We start from the raw sequence: 25,115 nt of genomic DNA on the forward strand, positions 1-25,115 counted from the left end.
TCCAGTCCTTCCTTTTTGTTTATATGTTGCATCAATGTTTGGTATCTCTAAATCTCTTATCAGAACTATGGTAATTCAGAGAAGTTACATTTAGTGGAAAATGTCCTTAAAATTAGCAGTTTTTGAAAAAAATTACCAGTGATAGCTATCACCAAATGTTTACTTTGTGGCTTAATCTTATCTGTTTCTCACAACTATCAATACTTTATGAGGTAGGTACTGTTATTCACACTTTAAACAACAACAACAACAACAACAACAACTTGAGATAAGGAAGTACCTTGCCCAAGGATACACAGCTAGTTAGCTGTGAAGCTGGTACAGAAATCCAGACCGTTGCGCTCCAGCCCTGGCTCTTAAACCAGTATGCTATACACACTGCCAGTGATAACCTAAAAATAACCCCAGAAGTAGTCCATACGGATAGGGTAATCTGTATGGGAATTTCTCCAGTTGCTATGAATCTTACGTTTCTGATAACTGGCAACATTTAGCTCACTAGGGGGAGAGCCCCTACTTTCTCTCTTCTACAACCCTTCCCCATTCTCGTGCCACTTGTATGGCTCCTTACAGGCTCCTTGTTTTCCATCCATCCCATAACTGCTGACCTTTCTGAGAGTTTCCATCTCAGCCCTCTTCTGTTCTTACAGTAATCTAGCCTTCCTAGGTCCGTGGGTCTCAACTTTGCACTTTGGAGTCACTGGGAAGGTTTTTTTTTTTTTTTAAAAAAAAAAAAGCATGCTGCTGCCTGGGTCTCAATTCAGGAGATTCAGATTTATTTGGTCTGGGCATCAGGAATTTTCAAAAAAAAAACTCCCTAGGTGATTTTCATGTACAGTCAAGGCTGAGAACAGCTGCTCTAGGCAATTTATCCACAGGTGTGGCCTCTACCTGCTTACCTCTTTGGTTTCACTTAATTCTCCATTACAATTCATCACTTCGTTATCTTGCCCCTTGCCTTCCCTCATATCATCAGTCTGCCCTGTTATCCGGTATCCATCTCATAATTTACAGCTTCTCAACTTTCAGAATCTTGCAGAGGTAATCACGCAGCCACGTGGATTGGTACTACTACACATTCATGGTCTCAAATCTCAGCTAAGCCTACGCTGGTATCTGGCAATACTTTGTTTCTGTTTATAGCTCTGACACCCATGACTGGCAGCACCTCTTCTAAATCTTCACCATTTTACCTTCATTCTTGTCACATTTACCTTCACTCCTACTTCGCACTGTGGATCCTATCATGCCATTAATTATTTTTATTTTTTCTCTATTTACCTTTTGACTAGCTCTTTCCCCTGACCGTATATACTCAAGGATTAAAAACTAAAAATAATTAAAAATTAAACTGAAAAACGCTTCTCCATCTAGCTACTCTTTGGCTCTTTTTCGCTGTCAGGTTGCAGGAGAAACTAGTGTTTATTCACTGTTATCGCAGCTCACCTCTCATTCATTTGCTTCTTAACCATTTTTATCTACCTGCCCCTTGCCCAGAGTACTCTGAGGTCACCAGTGTTCACACATTCTAGTGGACATTTCAGTTCTGTGGACTTTTCAATTCAGTGGACATTTCAGTTCTTATCTTGTGCTCTCGACAGCATTCAATGTTTTTCTTTCTTGAACCCTTTCAAAAAGAAAACAGCCCAGCCAAATAAACCCTTCTGTGACTTCACTTTCTTCCTGGCTCTCTTTCTCCTGTCCTGGTCACTCACTCTTGGTCTCTCTCATGCATTACTGGTTCTGTAATATTAGTATATTGATTTGTGGCCACCTGCTAATGGCATGCTCCACCTGGGAGAGCTTATGTACTTCCCAAACTGTGGGTGACTCCCATGTTTTCGTCTCTAGACTAACCATACCTTCCAGCTCTATTTAGCCAACATTTTTTACTCTTCATTTATTTAACATTTTTTAAACTTGTGAACATGCTATTGTGTTGGACCCTAGAGACTTGACAGCCTACTGTAGTGTGTCTTCAAGTGTGGTTCACCGCTAGCCTGCATCAGAATCATTTGAGATGTTTGTAAAAATGCAGATTCTGAGGCTGTGGAATGAATGGTCCAGTAAGTTGTGATTTCTGCCTGTGGGCATTTTGTATACTAAACGTTTAAAAAAAAACCAGGAGTCTCCTGGCCTGGAAATTGTCTCAGAATAGTAAGCTGAGGCAATTGGAGGACTCGCCTCATTCGTTTTTCATATCTTAGGAATCACTTCTCTACCTGATATTCAGTATCTTAAAAAAACATTTCCTATTTTTTGTCTGCTTTTTTTGTTAGTTTGTTTCAGGTGGGAGAGTAAATCCAGTTCCTGCTTCTTCATATTGTCCAAAAGTTGAAGTCCTGAGGTGTGAGAGAGGGGAAGTCAGGGGTTTTTATACTTCTGTAAAGTCAGAGACAAAGTCGCAGACCATTTGTCTCTGCGACTGCATGTTTCTGTCTCTGTCTCTGCATGTTTTGTTACAGTTTAATAGCACTTAATGAGCATACCGTGGGACCAGTAGATAAAAATTACTGTGATTTTGACTTCTTATTCTAGCCTCCATGTCTCAAACCCTTTCATGATTTCAATGTCGTTGCCTCTCATTCTCTCTGTGCTGCATTCTGGATAATTTCTTCAGATCTAGATTCCAGTTCTCCAGTTGTCTTTTGAACTGTGTGTATGCAACTTCACTATGACCTGTCTATTGAGTTTCTGATGTCAGTGATTGCCATTTTCATTTCTAGACGTTGTGTAGTTCTTTTCATATATTCGTGGTCACATATGACGGTCTCTCTTGTTCCATCTCTTAGGTTTTTTTCAAGCAACACCTATAGTTTGCCTTCTGGGTTCCAAACCCGCGTGGTTAGGTGTTCTCCAGGGAGCCTTTTTGCTTTTGTTCCATTTTGCTTCGGACTAAATCCAAGATAGGCAGCATCCCCATCTTCCCTCTGTGGTCCAGAAGTTTTCTACTTTGCCTGTAAGAGATTCCATATTTATTCAAGGTTCTTCAGACAGATTTACTATCATTCCTGTCTCAGGCTTGTCACCATTTCTAGGTCACTAGGGACCAACAGATGGTCCCAGTGCAAGTATTGTCTCCAGCACCACTCACTCAGGGGTTTCTCCTCATTTCTGACCTGGGACGCTTTCCTTTTATTTCTAACAGTTTAGTCATATATTTAAAAACATACTTTTAGTGTGCTTGTATTAAGAAGGAGGAGAGAAAATTATGAATATTATGTAAGAATTTCGTGTGTGTATGTTTTGGCTTGAATATGCATTTTTTTAAATCTCTGGAAAGATAAGTAAGAAACTAATAATGCTGGGGAGGTGGTGATGGCAACAAGACAGATGTGGGACAGGAGTGACAGGGGGACTTTTTTATATGAACCTCTTAATATTTTTAGTGATTTGAACCATGTGGATACATAACTGTTTCAACCAATTAAATATATAACATAAACTTTTCCTTCTGGCAATCTAGATGTTCTGTACTGGGTGGATTTCTCCAGACATCTAGTCTACTATTTTGTTAGAAATGGAATAGTTGTCATATTTGCGGTTATATAAATTTTAGATCATGGTTTTACCTCTTTCCAGCCCTCTAGATGAACTCTGTAGATCAATATTTTCCAAACTATCTGTGGCAAAGGATCAGTTCTTTAAAAGTTTTCCAATCTGTCATGGATTGATACTTTAGTAAACTACAGTGAAAATAAATGACTGACCATATGCTTGGATGGCATGGCAATGTCAAACTGCTGTAAAAGTTTCTAAGTGCTTGCTCTCCATTTCTTTCATCATTGGCCAGTAAAAAGCAACTTGTGGACCACTGCCACACTGAACAGCACTGCTGTAGATGGTACTCATTATTTTCTGGCGTTTGATGTTATGGATGATTTAAATTTTTGGTTGGTTTAAATTTTTGGTTGGTTTAAATTTTTTTCCATTGTAGGTAGTAGCCTGCTTTTCTTTCCGTAAAGATGCATTCTGGCAGCTGTCCCCAACCTTTCTGGCATCAGGGACCGGTGGAAGACAATTATTCCATGGATCGTGGGTGGGGGAGGGGATGGTTCAGGCGGTAATGCCAGCGATGGGAAGCCGCAGATGAAGCTTTACTTGCCCATTGCTCACCTCCTGCTGTGCCGCCTGGTTCCTAACGGGCCTCGGACGGGGTGGTGGGGGGTGGTGGGGGGGGGGGGTTGGAGACCCCTGCTTATGGCCTTATCTGAAACTTGAGATGTTTGCTGCAGCACACCCCTGCCTTAATTAGGGGAGTGAGCCTGTGGCTAACTTCTGTGGATGATGGTACTGGTGTACTTCCAGAAATCATTCATAGATGAATAGTATATTTCACTATGCGTTGACACTGGCGTTTTCTTGATCTTCTGGAAGGGTTGGTTTTCATGCTATTAAGTCCGGGCCGCCATCTGGCTGCCAGCAACTATAAGATGCCATTGATTTCAGAGATGTTAAAATGTGGAAGAATTGTGTCTTAAAATATCCTGCAGTTGGCCCCGTGATTGTCCCAGCCTCTAATTACTGTTGAGTGCTTGGAGACTTGCTAATGAGAAGGAGGGAGGACGCCTCTAGTGACTTGCTTTAGAAACTTCAGCACTCTGCTGAAGGGCATCTCCTCTCTTTATCGTGACAACCTGACATGAACTGGAGCACGTTCTCTCTTCTCTAATTGGCATGGCTTCCCCCATTAGGAGCTCATTCCCCATGGGATGGAGCAGCGCTGAGAACCTTGGCCAACTTCTCTGTGATTTGGTGGCACTGGTATATCTTCTAGTGTCCGTAATAGGCATTTCTGTCATCACTGAGATTTTTTTTCTTACCTTCAATTTCCCTCTATTCCATCCCTGCCATTCAGAGATGGTGAGCATTGGGAGTCCTGATAGATATCCCATTTTCTTGCTTGCCAGGCAGGCTGGCTTGGTAGTTCTTTCAATCAGTGGTTGTGTGGACTGTTTGTTACAGAAATTTCTCAAATTTTTCTGGTTCCTTTTCCATATTTTTCTGGTGCAAATAGGGTTGTTGTTTTTTTCCCTGCTATGTTTATAGTTCTTTGGCCACCTTGATGACGATTTGGGAGGAAGGGCAGTTAATGTGTGGGCTAACATTGTCATTTGTTTCTTCAGCCGGTATTTATTGAATGCCTGCTCCAGGCCTAGCACTGTTCTGGGCTCTCAGAGTACGGCAGTAAACAGCAGTCTTAAGCTTCAGCCTTCGCTGGAACATTCATTCACTCTGTTTAGTTCTGGTTTTCCTCAACTGGAAGCTTACCTGGTTCTACTTTCTTTCATTTTCAGATATCCCTTTCAAAAGATGCCAATTAAAAAGAAATTCAGTAATTTATTGGTAGCTTGATACATACTTTATATAGACTTGGCCCTAATATAGTCTCCAGAAATGTACGTTAATATATGTATCATTTGCTTTTTAGCCGATTACACCTAAACAAGAAGGCAACAGACAAACAACCATATAGCAAGCTCCCAGGGGTGTCTCTTCTGAAGCCACTGAAAGGAATAGATCCTAACCTAATCAACAACTTGGAAACATTCTTTGAATTGGATTATCCCAAGGTGAGTACAGTGTTGTACTCATAGGAATGGGCTAGACCATACTTTTTTTTTCTTATAATAAACACTTAGAGAGAAATTTTGACACTGTATCAGGTGAAGGTATTGAAAATGCATGATGGTGTTGGCTTCATCATATTTATGCTCTAGTAGTAGTAGTAGTAGTAGTAGTAGTAGTAGTTGTGGTTGTCATCACAGGACAGAAATGGGGGGTTGAGGAAGGGGTATAAATTCCTTTTCTAACTACCTGTATGTCAACCTGAATTAGAAATCCCTGAATGAAGCTCCTGGAATGCAGACAGTGTTAAGTGCCCGGTAGTTTGAGTGTGAAGATCTTGTTCCATGAGAGTCACAGTGAAAGTGAGAAAGCAATATTCAGTGGTCAGAAATGGGATGCAGGACAGCTAGAACTAATGATAAATCCCCTTGAGAATCTGACTTTTGGGGTTAGAATTAGTGGTAAGGTGGAGCTTCATCAATACCGGATTTTTCACAGGGAGATCAGCTTGGTGCTTTGTGACCACCTAGAGGGGTGGGATAGGGAGGGTGGGAGGGAGGGAGATGCAAGAGGGAAGAGATATGGGGACATATGTAGATGTATAACTGATTCACTTTGTTATACAGCAGAAACTAACACACCATTGTAAAGCAATTAAACTCCAATAAAGATGTTTAAAAAAAACACCTAATTTTTGATTTCTTGATTTTTCTGGGGTTTAATACCTAATTGTATTGCTTATATCTTTTATCTATATAATCTATTTATCTATAAACTCAATGTACTTCCTTCCTTGGAGACTTCAGTTTTCTTGAGATGGGAGTATTCTTTTTATTTCTTCCCTTTAGTTTCTTAGGAAAACTTAGTATTCCTTAATTTTTGTATTTAGTTTTATGGCAACTTTTTCAATTGCCTATTTGAGACGCTGCTTTTGAAAGCATGTTCTAGCAGTGGTAGATTACTTGTGAAAATATGTCTAAATTTCTACCTGCTTGATTTTCAGTCCAGTTTAATTTTCCCTCTGTGGTCTCTACTCACTTTCCTCAGTTTTTACCATCATTGCCTCGGTTTTTCCATAGTTTTTGCCAGTCGGAGACTCTTCCCTTCCTATTTCTTTAGAACAATGTCGCCCAAGTAGTGAGAAAGAAGATGACATCTACACACCACACTCTCATGGTGACTGATTTTCACACTGTTATTTCATTTCTTTTAAGAAGAAGACACAGACATGGTAGCCTTAATTCAGCTCTTATTCAGTGTGTAGACATGAGTATCATTTAGTTATTTTTTAGTGTTGCTATATTATTGCTTTTGGAGTTTTGGAAGTCTAGGCATTTGAAGCTAATTTGTAGCAGAAAATTATGTATTTCTTCTACTTTGTGTGTGTATATATTTTTAATAATTTTAGAGATCTGAATCATAGGCATGCATTATCTTCAGTAAATTAAATATATAATTAGAAAAAATAAGATTGGTACTTGATTTTTTTTTCAAACTAAAAATGCAAAAAAGTGGCCTTTGATAATTCAGGAAGGATGAGAAACAAAATTAATTGTAAAATAAGCTTTGCAATAAGAAAAATGGAAGTTTTTCAAGCCTCACCTTATATACGTGAATGTAAAGGAGAATTTATTTTTGTGAATGAAAGAATATTTTCATTGATTATGAATAAATTTCAGAGCATAGTGTGGAACCATATGCATTTATCCTTGTGAAACTTAATCTCACAAATTTCAGTGTTTTAACCATCATCCAACCCTTTCCCCTTTCCCTATTCAACCACTCTTAAAACTTAGTTATGGAATTTTTATGTTGCTGCTCTTGTGAGATAATAGTCATGGAATTTAAAATGGTTTTGGAAGTTAGTGTGGGTTTAAAGAGTTTCTTAAAATAACCCCAGGAACATATGTATCCATTAACTATGAACATTTGGGATGAATCAATAATTGATTTCTTCTTCTGAATGAAGTTTTTTTTTATACAGTTTGGAATTATCTCCAGAGCTCTAGTTTTCCACTTAGTTCTCTTTCCACTTAAGTTCTTTTTCCGCTTAAGTTATGTCATTAAGACGTTTATTTGGTTGAGGAGGAAGCTGTTTTGACACATTACAAAAATGAATAACATTATATGCAAGGGATTGTTTTCATTCTTTTTTAGTTCATAATTTTATTTTCTAATTACAAAAGAATTGTTAGCTGTGTAAAAAGAACATTTAGAAAGCAGAGCAAAAGTGCAGAGTACCTGCAATCTAAAAGGAAATGTTGATCTCACTGCACTATATTTGCTTTTTAAAAGACCAAAAGCAATGGCAATTCTACAGGAGACTGAAGTTAAACCACTGAAATTGCACAAATCTGAGTGTGAACACGAGTTGTTTGTGTCATCAAGGAGGCATATAGTCATGAAATGAACATTTGTGTAACTGCCAGGCCCAGCACATTTTAATATTCTCCATTTGTCAAATGTGAACATTGTTTTATAAAGGTATGGAAACGTTTTTGTTCTGGATGTAACTCCTTCCTCTGTTATTTGATTTGGAACCTTATAGGCCATTTGGAAATATGTATATAACATACTGAAATACTAAAATTTCATTTAATTTTAGACATGTGCAAGAAGATTTATTACGGACACTTGGTCTGAATTTCTAGGTTTAAATTTTGGTGAGACTGTTATTATACTAAGTGCCCTGAAAGACATCTATGCTTTAAATATCTTGTAAATCCACCTTATATTGATATTTATTCCTTGGGGAAAAAAAATTCTTGGAAAAAATATAAGAATAAAAAAAATGAATACAATTCATTTTTCACAAAATCGAGTACTCATTTGGCATCAGCATAGGAGAAGGCATTTAGGCAGAAATTCGGCCATAGTAGGAGGATTCAGTAATCTGCATCTAAAGTGTCTTGATGGCTTTACTTTAGTAAATTCTGGCCATATGAAGAATTTTTAAATGAATGATCAGAGTTATTAACAGAGTGAGGTTATGGTAATTGTGATTTTCTTTTCTTTTTTGCAAATATAGAATGGGTTTAAAATGTTTGAAGTCCAGTGCCATACTTGGATTCTTTATTGTCACTGATGACAGTAAAGAATTTAAAAAGATTGAAAATAGGTTCAGTTATTGAAAGATCGGCACAATACATGTAATAAAACTACTACGTCTGAAAGATTAGTGTTTTACCAAATAAATTTGAAAAATCATGTAAACTACCTAGTTCTTGAAAGTAAGTTTTTGATATAACTTATCAAAACTTTGAATTCAGAGCAGTTTTCTTACAAAGCATCTTCCTTTCACTCAAAGGAAGCATCTATCTTTCACTCAAAATTTACCCTAGGGCTTCCCTGGTGGCGCAGTGGTTGAGAGTCCACCTGCGGATGCAGGGGATGCGGGTTCGTGACCCGGTCCGGGAAGATCCCACACACCGCGGAGCGGCCGGGCCCGTGAGCCATGGCTGCTGAGCCTGCGCGTCCGGAGCCTGTGTTCCGCAACGGGAGAGGCCACAACAGTGAGAGGCCCGCGTACCGCAAAAAAAAAAACCAAAACTTTTTATCAACTTAATATCTTATGTTTTACCAATTGCAGTGTAGTCAGAGTGATTTAAGTACAGAAATTCCTAGCAAATTAAATGTTGATCAAACATAGAGATTCTAGCTGAAAAATGAAGATTCTTGGTTAAAATCTAATACTTTAGAAAACACTTGGAATACTACCTCCAATTTGGTATAATTTTTAATATCAGGCACATCTAAGGTAAAGTTATATCTTTAATAAGAGTCTGAACATTTTTTAGATAAAGTGAATTGAATTTCATCTGCACTCTGGCTTATCAGGAGGTATTTGTTTTTCATTTGAAATTAAGTTTAAGAGGTGTAATCAATAAAAACAAAAACTTTAAATCTTGCATTTGGATAAAGGTAAACTATGCCTCCCTTACTTATACTAACACCATATACTTCTGAAAAAGTTTTTGCTACAACCTAGTATAGCCTTTTTCTTCCCATTGAGTAGATGTCTAGTACTACATATTACAGAGTTTTCTCTTGCTGAGGAAAAAGCCAAGAGTAGGTTTTTAATAATATTTTATGGAATTGTATTACTTATAAACATATTCTTTCACTATATTTACTTATACCTGTAAAACAGTATAAATCATAAAAGCATAAAACTACGCTATGTTTGGAAAAACAATGAACTCTTTAGAGCAAGCCTGACTGAGCAACTCACTGTAGTAGGAAAGCTCATTGTTACTTACACCCTTTGGAAAGTCACTTAACCTTTCTAATCTTCATGGTTAAGGTCTGCCTCTTGTTGGCTCAAGCAAACATTTTGGTAGGGAGGATGGCTGACTTTTTATGGGACTTAAGAGTCAACCCTTGAAGAAGTTTCAGGGTGTGGCAGGAATGGTGCCCATCCCATTCTCAGATTTTTATCTGATCTCTGGAGACCACTGGCTGTAAAGTTGCTTAATCATTTCAGTACCTCTAAGGTGGCAATTTTGGTCAGTCATCATGAGAGGTAGATATTGGATAGAATATGTAATAACTATAGGTAGAAAGTATGAGGAAAGTATACATTGCTTTTCCCCTTTACTTTTCTTTTTTTTAAATTGGGGTATAGTTGCTTTACAACAAAGTGAATCAGCTATATGTATACATATATCCCCTCTCTCTTGGACCTCCCTCCTACCACCACCACCACCACCACCACACCCGCCGCAATCCCACCCATCCCACTCACAGAGCACCAAGCTGAGCTCCCTGCGCTATACAGCAGCTTCCCACAAGCTATCTGTTTTACACATGGTAGTGTATATATATCAATCCCAATCTCCCAATTCATCCTCCCCCAACCTTGTGTCCACACGTCCCTTCTCTACGTCTGCATCTCTGTTCCTGCCCTGCAAATAGATTCATCTGTACCATTTTTCCAGAGTCCACATATATGCGTTAATAAACGATATTTGTTTTTCTCTTTCTGACTTACTTCATTCTGTATGACCGACTCTCAGGTCCATCCAGGTCTCTACTTAATTATTGAGAAAACTTTTTTTTCACTTGAAAAAAAAAATCTTACCTTGTTAGCTAAACTTTCTTTATCTACCTTAGTCCTGGTCCTTATGTGCTTGACCACTAAATTCTATGCTGCCACTTTTTGCTGACATAATATATCAATATATTAGGTGAACAGTAATTATTGTGCTCAAGGCACTGTACACATTTTATTTCCACTTTTTACTTGTGTATGCTTATCAATGGAAGTAAATCAAACAGGCCTTCCCATTACCTTAGCTTTAGTCCCTGTATGTTAGACACCTAAAAAATTGTGTCCTCAACTTTTTGTATTTTTTAGAACACATAGCTTTGTTATTTTCTCATGGACATGATTAACCTTCCTCCTTTGCTTAAAAATGTTCAATCTGTCTTAGAAAGAAGGTTTGGTAGGAAATCTGCTATTGAGTCAGCATGAATTTATCACCACTATTGAAAAAAATTACTGCTTAGAATACATAGCCCACAGAATAATAGAGTAGCATCTTTATGTGTGAAAGCAAACACTTTTAAAAAATTTAGTAGTTTACTACATGGTATCTTAGAGCTCAAGATTTTATAAACTTGGTTACATGTCAGAATCCCCTCGGATGCTCTGATTCAGAAGTTTAAGAGTGGGGCCCAGTATCCTCTTTTTAAAAAAACTGTCCGAGGGTAATTTTGACACAGCCAGCCAAGTACTAAGAAATGTCTTCCTTAGTGTACTATCAGAGAGTAAACATAGGGCTTCCCCAGTGGCGCAGTGGTTAAGAATCCGCCTGACAATGCAGGGGACTCAGGTTCGAGCCCTGGTCCGGGAATATCCCACATGCCGCAGAGCAACTAAGCCCGAGCGCCACAATTACTGAAGCCCGCAGGCCTAGAGCCTGTGCTCCACAACAGGAGAAGCCACCGCAATGAGAAGCCCGCGCACCGCAACAAAGAGTAGCCCCAGCCTGCCGCAACTGGAGAAAGCCTGCACACAGCAACGAAGACCCAGTGCAGCCAAAAAAAAAAAAAAAGAGTAAACATGGGTCTGGGCAAAATAAAATCCTGGGTGTTTTCATAGTTAAAAGGCTAAGTGTGCTTTTCAGGATACATTTTTAATCAAATCAGATTCTATTCTACTTCAGAAAATTATTATACAACAAAAAATCTAATCTCACTTTGTCCTTGTGAAGAGTTTGGGAAACCTCTTTAAATTTATCGTAGTGGTATTCAGTATGTAATTTTTAGCACCCTGATGAAATGATATTAAGTTCAGAGACAAAGCTTCTAGAGAGCGAAGGGTGTGTTCATTTTGGTTGCTTTCTGTGTTGTTTTCACACTGCTAGGCACCCTGTGAGCATCTAATAAATCTTCAGTGATGAAGCCCATGGAGAAGCTTGGAATCCAGTTGAATTGTTAGGCCATGCCTATCTGGCAGTGGCAAGACTTCAGCTGTGGGCCCTGCCAATCTCTTCATTCTCTCTTTGGCTTGCAGACAGCCCCTTCTGGAGAAGCTGCTCTCGGTTAAAGGAACACTTGATAATCCTTTAAGTGTCTGCATCCATTATGAATACTCTCTTAACTTTTAAACTTTGTGGGTACAATTGCTTGTTTTTCTTAATGCTTTTTGATCCATCAGTAAATACTAATAATAAGTGATTATCTTTGGAAAAGAGGTTAATTTACGTAAAATGTGTTCTTTGACTAGTATGAAGTACTCCTCTGTGTCCAAGATCATGATGATCCAGCCATTGATGTGTGTAAGAAGCTTCTTGGAAAATATCCAAATGTTGATGCTAGATTGTTTATAGGTAAGTAACAAATTCTACAATAACCTTTTTGCTTTAATGTATTAAATATCAGTAATCTTCTTTGCATTAAACTATAGATTAGGGTGCTAGACACCCATTAAGTTATTAGCATGTTTGCTTTATGCGTGTTTGTTAGATACAGTGAAAGGTGTTTCTGTCCTTTTGAGAAGACTTAAGTTATAAAGACAAAGTTTTTTTTTTCATATCTGGGATTAACAGAATTACCCCAAATCATGTTTTACTCGTCAGTCAGACATGAGCCTGTTATTTTTGTTTCTTTAATATTTTCAATCTATGGCCTTTTCTGTATCTCATTGATTATAATTGGGAATGAGGGATAGAATTCATTTTTGTAATATTGCAAAAAGAATATTTTTCCAAAAGCCTACAGGCTTATTCTAAAGACTAATTAGAGGTATATTTGCTATTAAATATTGATTAATGTTTACTATTAATGCAAGCACTTAAGAATTAGAAAACTGAAACTAATGAATTTTCAAAGATTAATGATGTAATTTTCTTTTTGAGAATGAACAATTTTTTTCTAAATATATTATTATGAATAATAAGAAACATAATGGGTTTTTTGGCTTTTTTTAAGTATGATGGTTTCACCTACTATTTTCTTTTTTTTTTTAATTTAATTTTATTTTTTTATACAGCATGTTTTTAATTAGTTATCCATATTAGTGTATACATGTCAATCCCAATCTCCCAATTCATCCCACCACCAGTGTCCATCACCACCCCATGCCACTTTCCCCCTTGGTGTCCATGAGTTTGTTCTCTACATCTGTGTCTCAAGAGAAACATAATGTTAAAGTATGTTTGTTTAAATTATTAAATCTGCAAGTACTTTTTACTACTCTCTACTATGTATATGTATAATAGAAAATATTTCCAATATTGCATGAATTGTTCACTGCTGTACTTTAAAATTTTTAGGTGGCAAAAAGGTTGGCATTAATCCTAAAATTAACAATTTAATGCCAGGATATGAAGTTGCAAAGTATGATCTTATATGGATTTGTGATAGTGGAATAAGAGGTGAGGTTTTTCTTATTTATTTTGCAGAACTATTCATTCAATGATAAAATGCCAAGAGCAGTCTGAGAATACATTTATCAGTCCTATTTGTTTGCCTAATAAAGTAATTCATTTTATCATTATTTCGTGGTAATATGTCAAGTTATACTTACTAAGATTTTGATGTTTTTTATACTAACCTAGAATGTTACGTGTATGAAAATGTTTTCATTTTGAAGAGAAAATTCCAACTATTAAAAAAAAAAAATAGTCGGGACTTCCCTGATGGCGCAGTGGTTAAGAATCCACCTGCCAATGCAGGGGACACGGGTTCAAGCCCTGGTCCGGGAAGATCCCACATGCCGCGGAGCAACGAAGCCCATGCGCCACAACTACTGAAGCCCGCGCACCTAGAGCCCGTGCTCTGCAACAGGAGAAGCCACCACAGTAAGAGGCCTGCACACCTCAACAAGGAGTAGCCCCCGCTCACTGCAACTAGAGAAAAGCCCACGTGCCGCAACAAAGACCCAATGCAGCCAAAAAAAAAAAAAAAAAATAGTCGTGGTCTGTTATATAGTCTATGAGCTTTTTCTAGGTGTAAGTTTTCCCTTATTCATGTGACATCTTTTACTTTAATCTGTTTGTGGCATGTGCAATGTACTGTCTCATGCAAAGGGACAGAAATTAATAGGTGCATATTTTACTAGAATTACATACATTTATTAGAATACATTCATGGCTTTTTACCTAGCTGATTTTATCAGGAATTATTTCAATAATAATGTTTTCAATTATATTGAAATTATAATGTCAATATCAATATATTGACATTATAATTTGTATTTTTGCATTTTTAAACATTTATACTTACAATAATTTTGGTATTCTATAATATTCTATTATATTCTAATTACCGCAAGTTTTTCAACCTCAACGCTTTTGGGCTGGGTAATTCTTTGTTGTCAGGGCTGTCCTGCAGGGTGGTTAGCAGCATCCCTGGCCCCTACCCACTAGATGCAGTAGTAGCCGCTGTTGGTTGTGACAGCCAGAACTGTCTCTGGACATTGCCAAATGTCCCCTACAGAGCAGCAGTTGAGAACCACTACCCAGACTACCTGTATTTAAGGTCCAAATACACTTTTATACAGTAGATTTAGTTCTTAAATACTTGAAGGAAATAAAAATGAAGTCGTATAAAATGATATGATATTTTTGCTATTTAAAAATGGGGAAATGATTTAAATTTTATCAGCTTGAAATGTGCAAATTTGAAAATTAATAGTGTGGCACTCCTACTTAATTAGATTACAAATCTATCAATTCATGGTCAGAGATTACATTCATTTTTCACATTTGCTATCTTAAGTTATTTACTATCATATATTTGCTATGTTTTCAGTGTATCAATCTCTGTCAAGTATATTCGCATTCAGTTCCAATTAGCAGTTTTGAGAGAGAATATCTCATACCCCCAGAAAGAGGAGGCTCATTCCCTATGGTTGGAATGGAGGAGTCATAGTGAACACTGAGCCCCTTTGACCTCTGCTCCTGTACCTTTTGTACTAGGACATATTGTCCATTATTCCAGTTGGGAGGTTCAGAAACGGACTGTTAAAGTTTTCAAGGTACATCCTGCCCCTGCTACATATTAGGTATGTACCAACCTGCAAGTGTCCAGAATAAATTCACTACCATAAGTTAACCTCTTTGAAATTTTGTATTCTACTCAGAAAAGTGATTGAGATTCATTTTATTAGACCCACATACAAAGAAAAACATTTAAGAATTTAATAACTCATAAATTATATTTTACATTAGTGGGCATTTTACTAAAAGGAAATTTTTTCCTCTCTCCCTCTGCACCTTTTTTTCTTTTGCATCCTAGTGATTCCAGACACACTCACGGACATGGTTAACCAAATGACAGAGAAAGTAGGCCTGGTTCACGGGCTGCCCTATGTAGCAGACAGACAGGGCTTTGCCGCCACACTAGAACAGGTAAGTGCAATGGTTATAAATAATATTCTTGCGCTTCCCTGGTGGCGCAGTGGTTGGGAGTCCGCCTGCCAAGGCAGGGGACACGGGTTTGTGCCCCGGTCCGGGAGGATCCCACATGCTGCGGAGTGGCTTGGCCTGTGGGCCATTGGGCCTGTGCTCCGCGGTGGGAGATGCCACAGCAGTGAGAGGCCCGCATAAAAATGTATTAAATAATATTCTTGTTATCAGATCCCTAATCTCCCAGAAGCTTGAGACTATGCTGAGAGTTGGGATGAGCTACCTGAAGTTAACTGTATTAAGTCTATGGGTTCTACGTTTTTGGCTTCAACCAACCATAGGTCGAAAATATTCGGGAAAAAAAAATTCCAGAAAGTTACAAAAAGCAAAGTGTAAATTTGCCTTGCACCAGCAACTGTTTACATAGCATTTACATTGTATTTACAACTCTTTACATAGTATTTACATCTCTTTACTTTGCATTTACATTGTATTTACAACTCTTTACATAGCATTTACATTGTATTAGGTATTATAAGTAATCTGACAGGTGTAGATAATACGCACATAGCATCGGTGGATTTTGATACAGGACTCCTGGAACCAATTCCCCTAGGATACAGAGAGATGACTAATTACAAAAGGCAGCATATCTAAGATGTAAATAATAAATAGGTTTTATATCTGATAAGTTGGGTGATGACCATTTAATTCTACCGTTAATTTAGTAGTTTGCATTTCTCATTACTTCAAAGCACATCTAGGAAAAGGGCAGTAAAATGGAAGACAGAATATTAGTATCCACCCTATTTATGAAAAATACATTGAAAAATGGGGAAGTTGGGAAGCTCAGTGACACCGGCAGGAAATAGCTAGCTATATAAAAGGACACAAGAAAAGGAATTAAGAAATAGGATTGTTCTATTGGTTGATGTACCTATAAATATTGTGTGTATGAATGTACGCATGTGTGTAGCCACATGCATACATATGCACATATACATGTACGTACATATACCTATATATGTAGATGTGTGTATATCTACATGAACATTCTGAAAACAACACATTAAATATTAATATTTTATATGAAGTGAGTGATATTTTTTACCTGTCTGATTCAAATCCAAATTAAGTTTTACTTCAGTAAATCTTTAAATCTTGGAGTTTTAGAGAAGACAGTATTTATTTGAGAATAAAATATACTTTTCCCTCCTAGAAGTAAATACTTCTTTGTAATGGTGATAATAACAAGTGTAGTCAATCAAATAAGAAATTATTGACTGCTTGCTATATGTAAATATTACTTTGTACCACTTTTTATTCAGGTAATTTATGTAAGAATAATAGAATATTCACCCAATCATACTGAAATTCATTAGGAAAAAGAATTTATAAACATCATACTTTTAACATAAAATTCTAATTGTATACATACGTTTTTGGCTTTGTTTTGGCAGGTGTATTTTGGAACCTCTCATCCAAGGTCCTATATCTCTGCCAATGTCACTGGTTTCAAATGTGTGACGGGAATGTCTTGTTTAATGAGAAAGGATGTGTTAGATCAAGCAGGAGGGCTTATAGCTTTTGCTCAGTACATTGCTGAAGATTACTTTATGGCCAAAGCAATAGCTGACCGGTAAGAAAACTAAATTAAATTAGGCTGTTACATTTTTGGTTCCTAACTTCTGTTGGTTTACTCTGTTTGTTAAACCCATGGATTAAGAGCTATTTTATTTTATTTTTTGCTAGTGAGTACAGAATAGTTTAATACTTTTAGAATGTAATTCCTATTAATTATTCAGTTATGTACTAATGAAGCAAATAAATGTTCTAATTTCTCTACATTCTTCAAATTAATGTGGTTTCTAGAGCAGTATGGAGTTTCCTTAAAAAAACTAAAAATAGAGTTACCATATGATCCTGTAATCCCACTCCTGGGTATATATCTGGAGAAAACACTAATTTGAAGATACATGCACCCCAATGTTCATAGCAGCACTATTTGCAATAGCCAAGACATGGAAGCAACATAAATGCACATCAACAGATGAATAGATAAAGAAGATGTGGTCTGAATATACAATGGACTATTACTCAGTCATAAAAAACAATGAAATAATGTCATTTGCAGCAACGTGGATGGACCTAGAGATTATATTAAGTGAAGTCAGACAGAGAAAGACAAATATCATATAATATCACTTATAGATGGAATCTAAAAAAACAATACAAATGAACTTATTTACAAAACAGAAATAAATTCACAGACATAGAAACCAAACTTATGTTTACCAACGAGGATAGGAGGGGTGGGGGAGATAACTCAGGAGTTTGGGGTTAACATATATGCACTATATAAAACAGGTAAACAACAAGGACCTACTGTATAGCATACAGATACATACACACTGAATCACTTTGCTGTACACTTGAAAGTAACACAACATAGTAAATTAATGTTATACTATACTTCAATTTAAAAATAAAATAAATACATTTAAACCCTAAAAAAAAAAACTGCATGGTTTGAAGTTATTAAATTGAAGCTTCTCTGTGATTATAAATTTTCATTATTATGGATGTAAATTTTTATGTGTTTTAGAAGAATTAAAAATGTCAGTGCAGTCATAAGCCGGTAGGTGAAAATTTAAAGAATATGATTTCAGATTTTGAAATTTCTCAGTAGATTATTTCATACCTTGCTAAGAAGCCACCTAATGATTCACATGATCGGCTTAATAACATTTCTCTATCACACAGTGACACTCATTTGCTTTTTTAAAGGGGGTCATTTCCTTGTCTGATAATTTACTAAAGATGTGAAGTATGTTTTTAAACTTCTCTCCTGATGGTGTTAATGTGGTCCATGGTTTCATAGCGTTTCTCATGAGATACAGAATACCACTTTTGGTTTCACACCCTGCCCTTTTTTTTTGATTAATAGTGTTCAGAGACTAAACTATTAAATACAGGACCCACTCTATTTAGTACTTTCAGAATGTCTGTATTTTAAGTTTATTAAACTGTGAACTGAGGGGTTGTTCCTTCCATTTCTTAGGTGGTACTATCATGGGCCTCTGTAATGACTAAAATGTGTACAAGTATGATATACCCTACGTAGGGTGCTATCCTGGGACGAGGCTCACCCTGAACACTGACAGTTGCTCACTTTTTTTTTTAATTAAAATATAGTTGATTTACAGTATTATATAGTTTTAGGTATACAACATAGTGATTCAGTATTTTTATAAATTATACTCCATTTAAAGTTATAGCAAAATAATGACTGTATTTCCCTGTGCTGTGCAATATATCCTTGTTGCCTATTTTATACAAGGTAGTTTATATCTCTTGATCCTCTTCCCCTATCTTACCCCTTGCTCCTTCCATCTCGCCACTGGTAACCACTAGTTCTCTAAGTCTGTGAGTCTTTTCTTTTTTGTTTAGTCATTCATTTGTTTTAGTTTTTAGATTCCACATATAAGTGATAACAGACTGTTTGTCTTTCTCTGTCTCACTTATTTCACTAAGCATAATACCCTCTAGGTCCATGCACATTGTTGCAAATAACAGGATTTCATTCTTTTTTTATGACTGAGTCATATTCTAGTGTGTGTGTGTGTGTGTGTGTGTGTGTGTGTGTATGTGTGTGTACTTCCATATCTTGGCTACTGAAATAACGCTTCTTACTCTTTATAGGGATGAATAAATGCATAATCAGTCATGCTTGCATGTGTTCATCATCATAGCTCATTTTATAATTGTCTTAATTTTCAGAGGTTGGAGGTTTGCCATGTCCACTCAAGTTGCAATGCAAAACTCTGGCTCGTATTCAATTTCTCAGTTTCAATCCAGAATGATCAGGTAAATCAGCTGGATTTCTTCTTTTTATACTTTATTAAAAGAAAAGGGGAAGGGAGAGTAATTTTTACATGGTTTTAACTTGGTTTTAACAAAAAAACTAAAAGTCAGATTTTTATTTCCAGAAAAGAGAGGTTAACTTCCTTATTAAAATAAATTTAACGTCTAAGTATATTTTCTTTCCTTTGTAACACTGAAAGCTTTCAAAAAAGAGGTGTTGAGACTTTGAGTTTTTTATGCCAATCTCTATTTTCTAACTTTCTACCCTTTGAATTTTATGATCTTTATTCATCAGAGTATAGGCCATACAAATGAATTGATAGACTTTTTTCTTTGAGATACTAAATAAAAATAGAAAAGAGATTCATTAAATACTCTTTAAAGTTTATATAAAAGGCTTTTATATAACAGGATAAAATGCTGATCATTTTGAGAAAAATTGATTAGTCTTGTAACCAGGCTGTTGTTTAAAGAAAATCCCTTTTTGTTTGTTTGTTTAAGGTGGACCAAATTGCGAATTAACATGCTTCCTGCAACAATAATTTGTGAGCCAATTTCAGAATGCTTTGTTGCCAGCTTAATTATTGGATGGGCAGCCCACCATGTATTCAGATGGGATATTATGGTATTTTTCATGTGTCATTGCCTGGCATGGTTTATATTTGACTACATTCAACTCAGGGGTGTCCAGGTATGTGGATAGGCTTGGGAAAGTTGGCAGTCATTTGGTGGAACTAAAACACTTTTGATTTAGAAGAAGTTGAAGAAAATCTATCTGAGCCATTCTTCAGCCTCCCAGTGAAGGTTAAAATCAGGTTTAAGCATTACTTTCCTTAGTGGAACGTGGACACAAAATGGAACTTGATTTTCAACTTTCAGCTGATTATACAATCACTTTTATTAAGGCTCAAAAAAAAAGAATGATGTTAAGCAAATCAACAAGTCTTCAAACTAAGAATATGTTAGGATAGCAGTTATTTTAATGCTGCTTTTCTTCCTAATTAACATTTCCTTAACCAATATAGCATGACAGTTGAATTATCTTAAGAAGCAGACTTGACTTTATATAGTGTATTTAAAAGAGTGAAATTGAAGAATTTCATTTCTTAAACTGTGTCTTCAGTCTGACAGTCCATAATTTATTTTTTTAATTCCTAGGGTGGCACACTGTGTTTTTCAAAACTTGATTATGCTGTAGCTTGGTTCATCCGTGAATCCATGACAATATACATTTTTTTGTCGGCATTATGGGACCCAACGATAAGCTGGAGAACTGGTCGCTACAGACTGCGCTGTGGAGGCACAGCCGAGGAAATCCTAGATGTCTAACTACAGCTTTGTGACTGTACATAAGGAAAAAAAGAGGATTATAAATTATGTTTATATAAATGCTTTTAAAAAATCTACCTTCAGTAGTTTTATCACATGTATGTTTTGGTATCTGTTCTCTAATTTATTTTGCATGGCACTTGTATCTGTGAAAAGGAAAGAAAAGAAAAAAAAAACACATCTGTAGTCTTGGCCAAATCGTTATACTTTATTTTGTGGAAGTAGAGAATCAAGAGAATTGGTTCTAGGAACCTGGGTTCGGTTTTTGTTGTTGGTTGTTTGTTTACTTTTTAAAAATACATAAATAAATAAATCTATCTATATATATATGAATGTTCTGCAACAAACACTATGACAGTATCCTTCAGTAGAGAAAGTTTCTTATTGGTGAGTACACTCATTTAGAATATGTATGGGATGGCAACAGCTTTGTTTGGGGGGCTCGAAAAGACCAGAAGGTGCAGTCCCTTTTCATGTCTAAAGTGAAAGGTTTAATGCAGTGAACTGCCTGCAGTGAGGTACTAACTGAGAAACTTTTTCATGCTTTATGCCTACCTCTTGTAGTCGTTGCAGAGGAAATATAAACTGTAATATGGTAGCTAGGCCTTGCAAAAACAAATGGAAAAACTTTAAAAATAATAATAACAAAAGAGCTGGAGTCTAGTATTTATATGAATCTGTGAGAAATATTTTTTCGGTCTCACCGCAACGAACCAAAAGTGGTTGAGTTTGGTTTTTAATTGTAGCCATGTCTTGAAGGCATCTTTTTGACCAACTCTTGTTGGTTCTGTCTTGAACCATTGTTAATCACTGTGCTGGTAAGTCTTTCCTTCCCTGCTCCTCACCTGACCCATCCCATCTTTCCTTAACTTTTTGCAGGGGGTGGGGTGGGGGGTTTGTTTTAGTGTGAATGGATGTTTTGATAGTTGTGAGGAAAAATGCATTTCAGACACATTTCACACATGAGCTATTTTCTTACACGGTCTGTCTTATTGTTAAAAAAGAATGTAATTTCATGATACAGGTATTTAATATCTTTTTTAAGTAAATAAATATTCTAGCCATCAATAAATAAATTGCAGTAGAGTATTAAGAGGGGACAGGATGAGTTTTACTCTTAAAATTAATCAGTATCCAACTAGGTCTGTGTGTGTGTGTGTGTGTGTTTTGTTTTGTTTTGTTTTTTAATTTACTATTACTGTTAGTCTAGTCTTATTTAAATTGGATTTTTGTATTCCAGTTTGTATGACAAAATAGACTAGAGCAGTTCTGGTTGTAAATGCATGCTGTATTTCACTCTTCTCTCCCCATGATGCCGCTGAACTCGCTTGTCAGGTTGTGCTTAACTTGTGGTGAGCTGGACTTGTTTTTGTTTAAAAGAAAAAAAAGGAATAGGCAGAAATGTAAGGGACAGTGCATAAGCCTTTCATTTTTCTTTTCTTTTTTTTTTTTTTTGTAGTGGACGTTTTGCTCTTTCTTCAGGATTGGATGGCATGTTGTCCATATGAATGCCTGCTGCAGGGCTGACACTGGCAATATGGCAGCTTCAAACTCTTAAGTTACTGCAATTTCCATGTCAAAGCATAATGTGTCACATATTAGCAATAACTACATATTTATAAAAAATGGACACTTTTTCACTGAGCCAATTTCATTTAATTGTCTAATGAGTATATACATGGTTTAAATTGCAGTATATCTGTAAATGTGTGTATACTGAGTGTACACAGTATATACAAGCTTTCTCTGGGCCAAACTGTTTCATTCAGTTTTTCCGTTTTGTTTTTTTTTTTTTTTTGCCTTATGATGAATTTGTTTGAAGGGCATTTTCTTCATGAACAAAGGCTTTGATGCATACTCCTTTCTACGTGAAACGGGGGTAGTATTGTTCCCTGAGGAAAGTTGCATAGCGAAAACCAGTCTAGTTGTGACCCACTCTGTTTATTTTTTTAAGTCAGTATCATGCAAGCTGAATTTTGCTGACCGTGTTTGTAATTTGTTGGTTTGTTTAACGAAGTTTGGTTGATGCCATCCTTTGCACTGCTGAAGTGAAATCTTGCTTATTCCTTAGCTTTTTGCTGATCTCGGTATGGGCAGTGTAATAACAAAACCCAAATGGCTGGACAGACTTCTTGTGTTTGTAAATATAAAAAATGACTGTTCTGTATATGTGTGTTTTTAATGTGGTAGTGGAGTATTTCCTTCCAGTGAAGCTTCACTTAACCAGACAGAGTGACTCTTTGTTTAGCAAGTTAGAGCAATGATAAAATGGCAAGAAATAATATAAATGTTATTATAATGATGAAGAAAGCATCACAGCAGAACTGTAGGAGTCCAAATTTAATAAACTGTCTAAAAAAGAAACACCAAGTGTCTAGAATATACCATGTTTATTATTTAAAATCATTGTCTTAAGTTTTTTGTTCAAAAAATAAAACTTTGAATACAATCAAAACATTAGCAATAATGTATTTTCATTTCTTGTCTTTTATATTTTTATAAATAATCTAACATGTTCCACCATTCACAGCAGAATTATTTGAAGAATTCTGTAGTGTTAATTTTGAAATCGTCCCTCTACCCATGCTACAGGTGAGATGTATAACTTAAAAGTCAGGCTTTTCTGTATTGGTTGCATGTTAGAATCACCAGTAGAACTTAAAAAAAAATACAGATGCCTGGGCCCTGCCTGCAGAGTCTGGTTTAATTATTCTGGGTGGAGCCTGAGCACTGCTCTTTGCTCTGTGCAAGGAGATTTGAGAAGCTCTGGCCCATTATAACATTTAGAAAAGACTCAGTCGTCCTTTAGTCCCCTCTCGCCTGCGCTTACAACCTGAACTCAGCCTTTGAGATCTTACCACCCCAATGGCAAGGAAAGGCAGATCCAAGGAAAGGAAAGGAATGGCTTTGCTGCTGGACATCTAACAGAGAAACAGACTACGTGTCATCCTACACACTGTCCAGGGTCAGGCTCCTCCCAAGCTTAGAGGCACCCCCAGGCCTGTTTTACCACCAGCCCGTGAGAGAAGAATGCTCCTATGGAGAGCTCGTCCCAGGGGAGAAAGACTCTAGAAGGGGTTTGGCTGTGGCCTGCCAGGGGCCCCACTCCTAGCACCTTGACCCAGTAAACAAGCTCTTTCCTCCTGGTTTGTAAAGTATGCTTCTAACACTAACATTTAAGAAACGATCAACAAAAAGTTGGTGTAAGTCTTTTAGAGTTTTATAGCTAGGCAAACTTTGAAAAGCCCTTGCCCTTATTTTAGAGTGAAAAGCTGAGACACCCACTGTGAAAGCTGTGGTCACAGAGGGTAGGTGGACAGTTGTCGGCTGAGCTGGGTGTAGCCCCTGCATCTATCAGGTCCCAGCATCATCGGTCACTCCACTAGATCCTGTTGTTTAAAATTCTGCCTACAACAGCTTTAAAACTCAGTATATAAACCTTAAAATTTTTTAAAAAGCCATAATTTCAATAACCATCTATATTCCAACTCTTAACATTGTTTTAGAGAACCAGATTCAAACCTGCCAAACAGGAATAATTATAAAGCTAGTTTAAGGTAAATGCTTTACATATATTATTTGATAGATAAGATTAGTACATACCACAAGACTGTTAATGTTTATGAAAATAGTTAAGACATTTCCTTCTCATGTTTAGTAGGATATAGTGTTTGGATTATTTATTCATTTCAAGTTATAGTTTATGACTACACCAACTTCTTTTTGTTGGAAAGGAAACAAACATTGCAAAATGGTGAGCAGTTATCCCTGCAGAGCTGCAAGGAATGCGTTTGAGTAATTTGCCTTAAAAATACTAATATCTGGGGGCTTCCCTGGTGGTGCAGTGGTTGAGAGTTCGCCTGCCGATGCAGGGGATGTGGGTTCATGCCCCGGTCCGGGAAGATCCCACGTGCCGCGGAGCGGCTGGGCTCATGAGCCATGGCCGCTGAGCCTGCCCATCCAGAGCCTGTGCTCCACAACGGGAGAGGCCATAACAGTGAGAGGCCTGCGTACTGGGAAAAAAACCAAAAAAAACCAAAAAACCTAATATATGCAAGATACCTTACAATCACTATCTCCACATTTTCTAAAAACAAATAAAAATGTATAACTTTAACAGTTTCCTAAGCAGCTACTTGCCTAAGAACCAAAATATGCTAAACACTTTACACGACCCCTGCCCTGTCCTGGGAGAGATTGGCAGAGACTGTGGGTAGTGTCATGTGCTCTGCTGTTTAGTCGATTCATCATTAAGACATCCGTGCTAACAGCATGGACTTGTAATTAAACAATTTAAGGATATCATTTCTTTATACCAGGACTGGAAGTATCTGTTCTGCCCCCACTGCTGCCTCCACACCTCTCATTGCCACCTTGTTTCCATTGTTTTCTTACCCTTGTCATCAGCCCTGGAACCTCCGTCATCTTCCCTCATGGCTGACCAACACCAGGCCAGTGGAAGGAACATAGGCAGGATATTAGAGAATTATGCAGACCATT

The 25,115-nt window shown here is 36.9% G+C and overlaps 1 protein-coding gene across 1 annotated transcript in view; it reads left to right on the forward strand.

Annotated features, from left to right (window-relative positions):
* The window catches only part of UGCG (UDP-glucose ceramide glucosyltransferase), a 34,462-nt gene extending 11,403 nt beyond the window's left edge, over positions 1-23,059 (forward strand). The window contains exons 2-9 of the mRNA XM_079926776.1: positions 5,432-5,573; positions 12,299-12,401; positions 13,347-13,448; positions 15,313-15,425; positions 16,883-17,061; positions 19,203-19,289; positions 19,788-19,977; positions 20,445-23,059. Coding sequence (XP_079782902.1) covers positions 5,432-5,573; positions 12,299-12,401; positions 13,347-13,448; positions 15,313-15,425; positions 16,883-17,061; positions 19,203-19,289; positions 19,788-19,977; positions 20,445-20,615 — 1,087 coding nt within the window. The 3' untranslated portion in view covers positions 20,616-23,059. The remainder of the gene's footprint in view (positions 1-5,431; positions 5,574-12,298; positions 12,402-13,346; positions 13,449-15,312; positions 15,426-16,882; positions 17,062-19,202; positions 19,290-19,787; positions 19,978-20,444) is intronic.
* The last annotated feature ends 2,056 nt before the right edge of the window (positions 23,060-25,115 follow it).

This window comes from Stenella coeruleoalba, assembly GCF_951394435.1.
Source record: "Stenella coeruleoalba genome assembly, chromosome: 7".
NCBI lineage: Eukaryota > Metazoa > Chordata > Mammalia > Artiodactyla > Delphinidae > Stenella > Stenella coeruleoalba.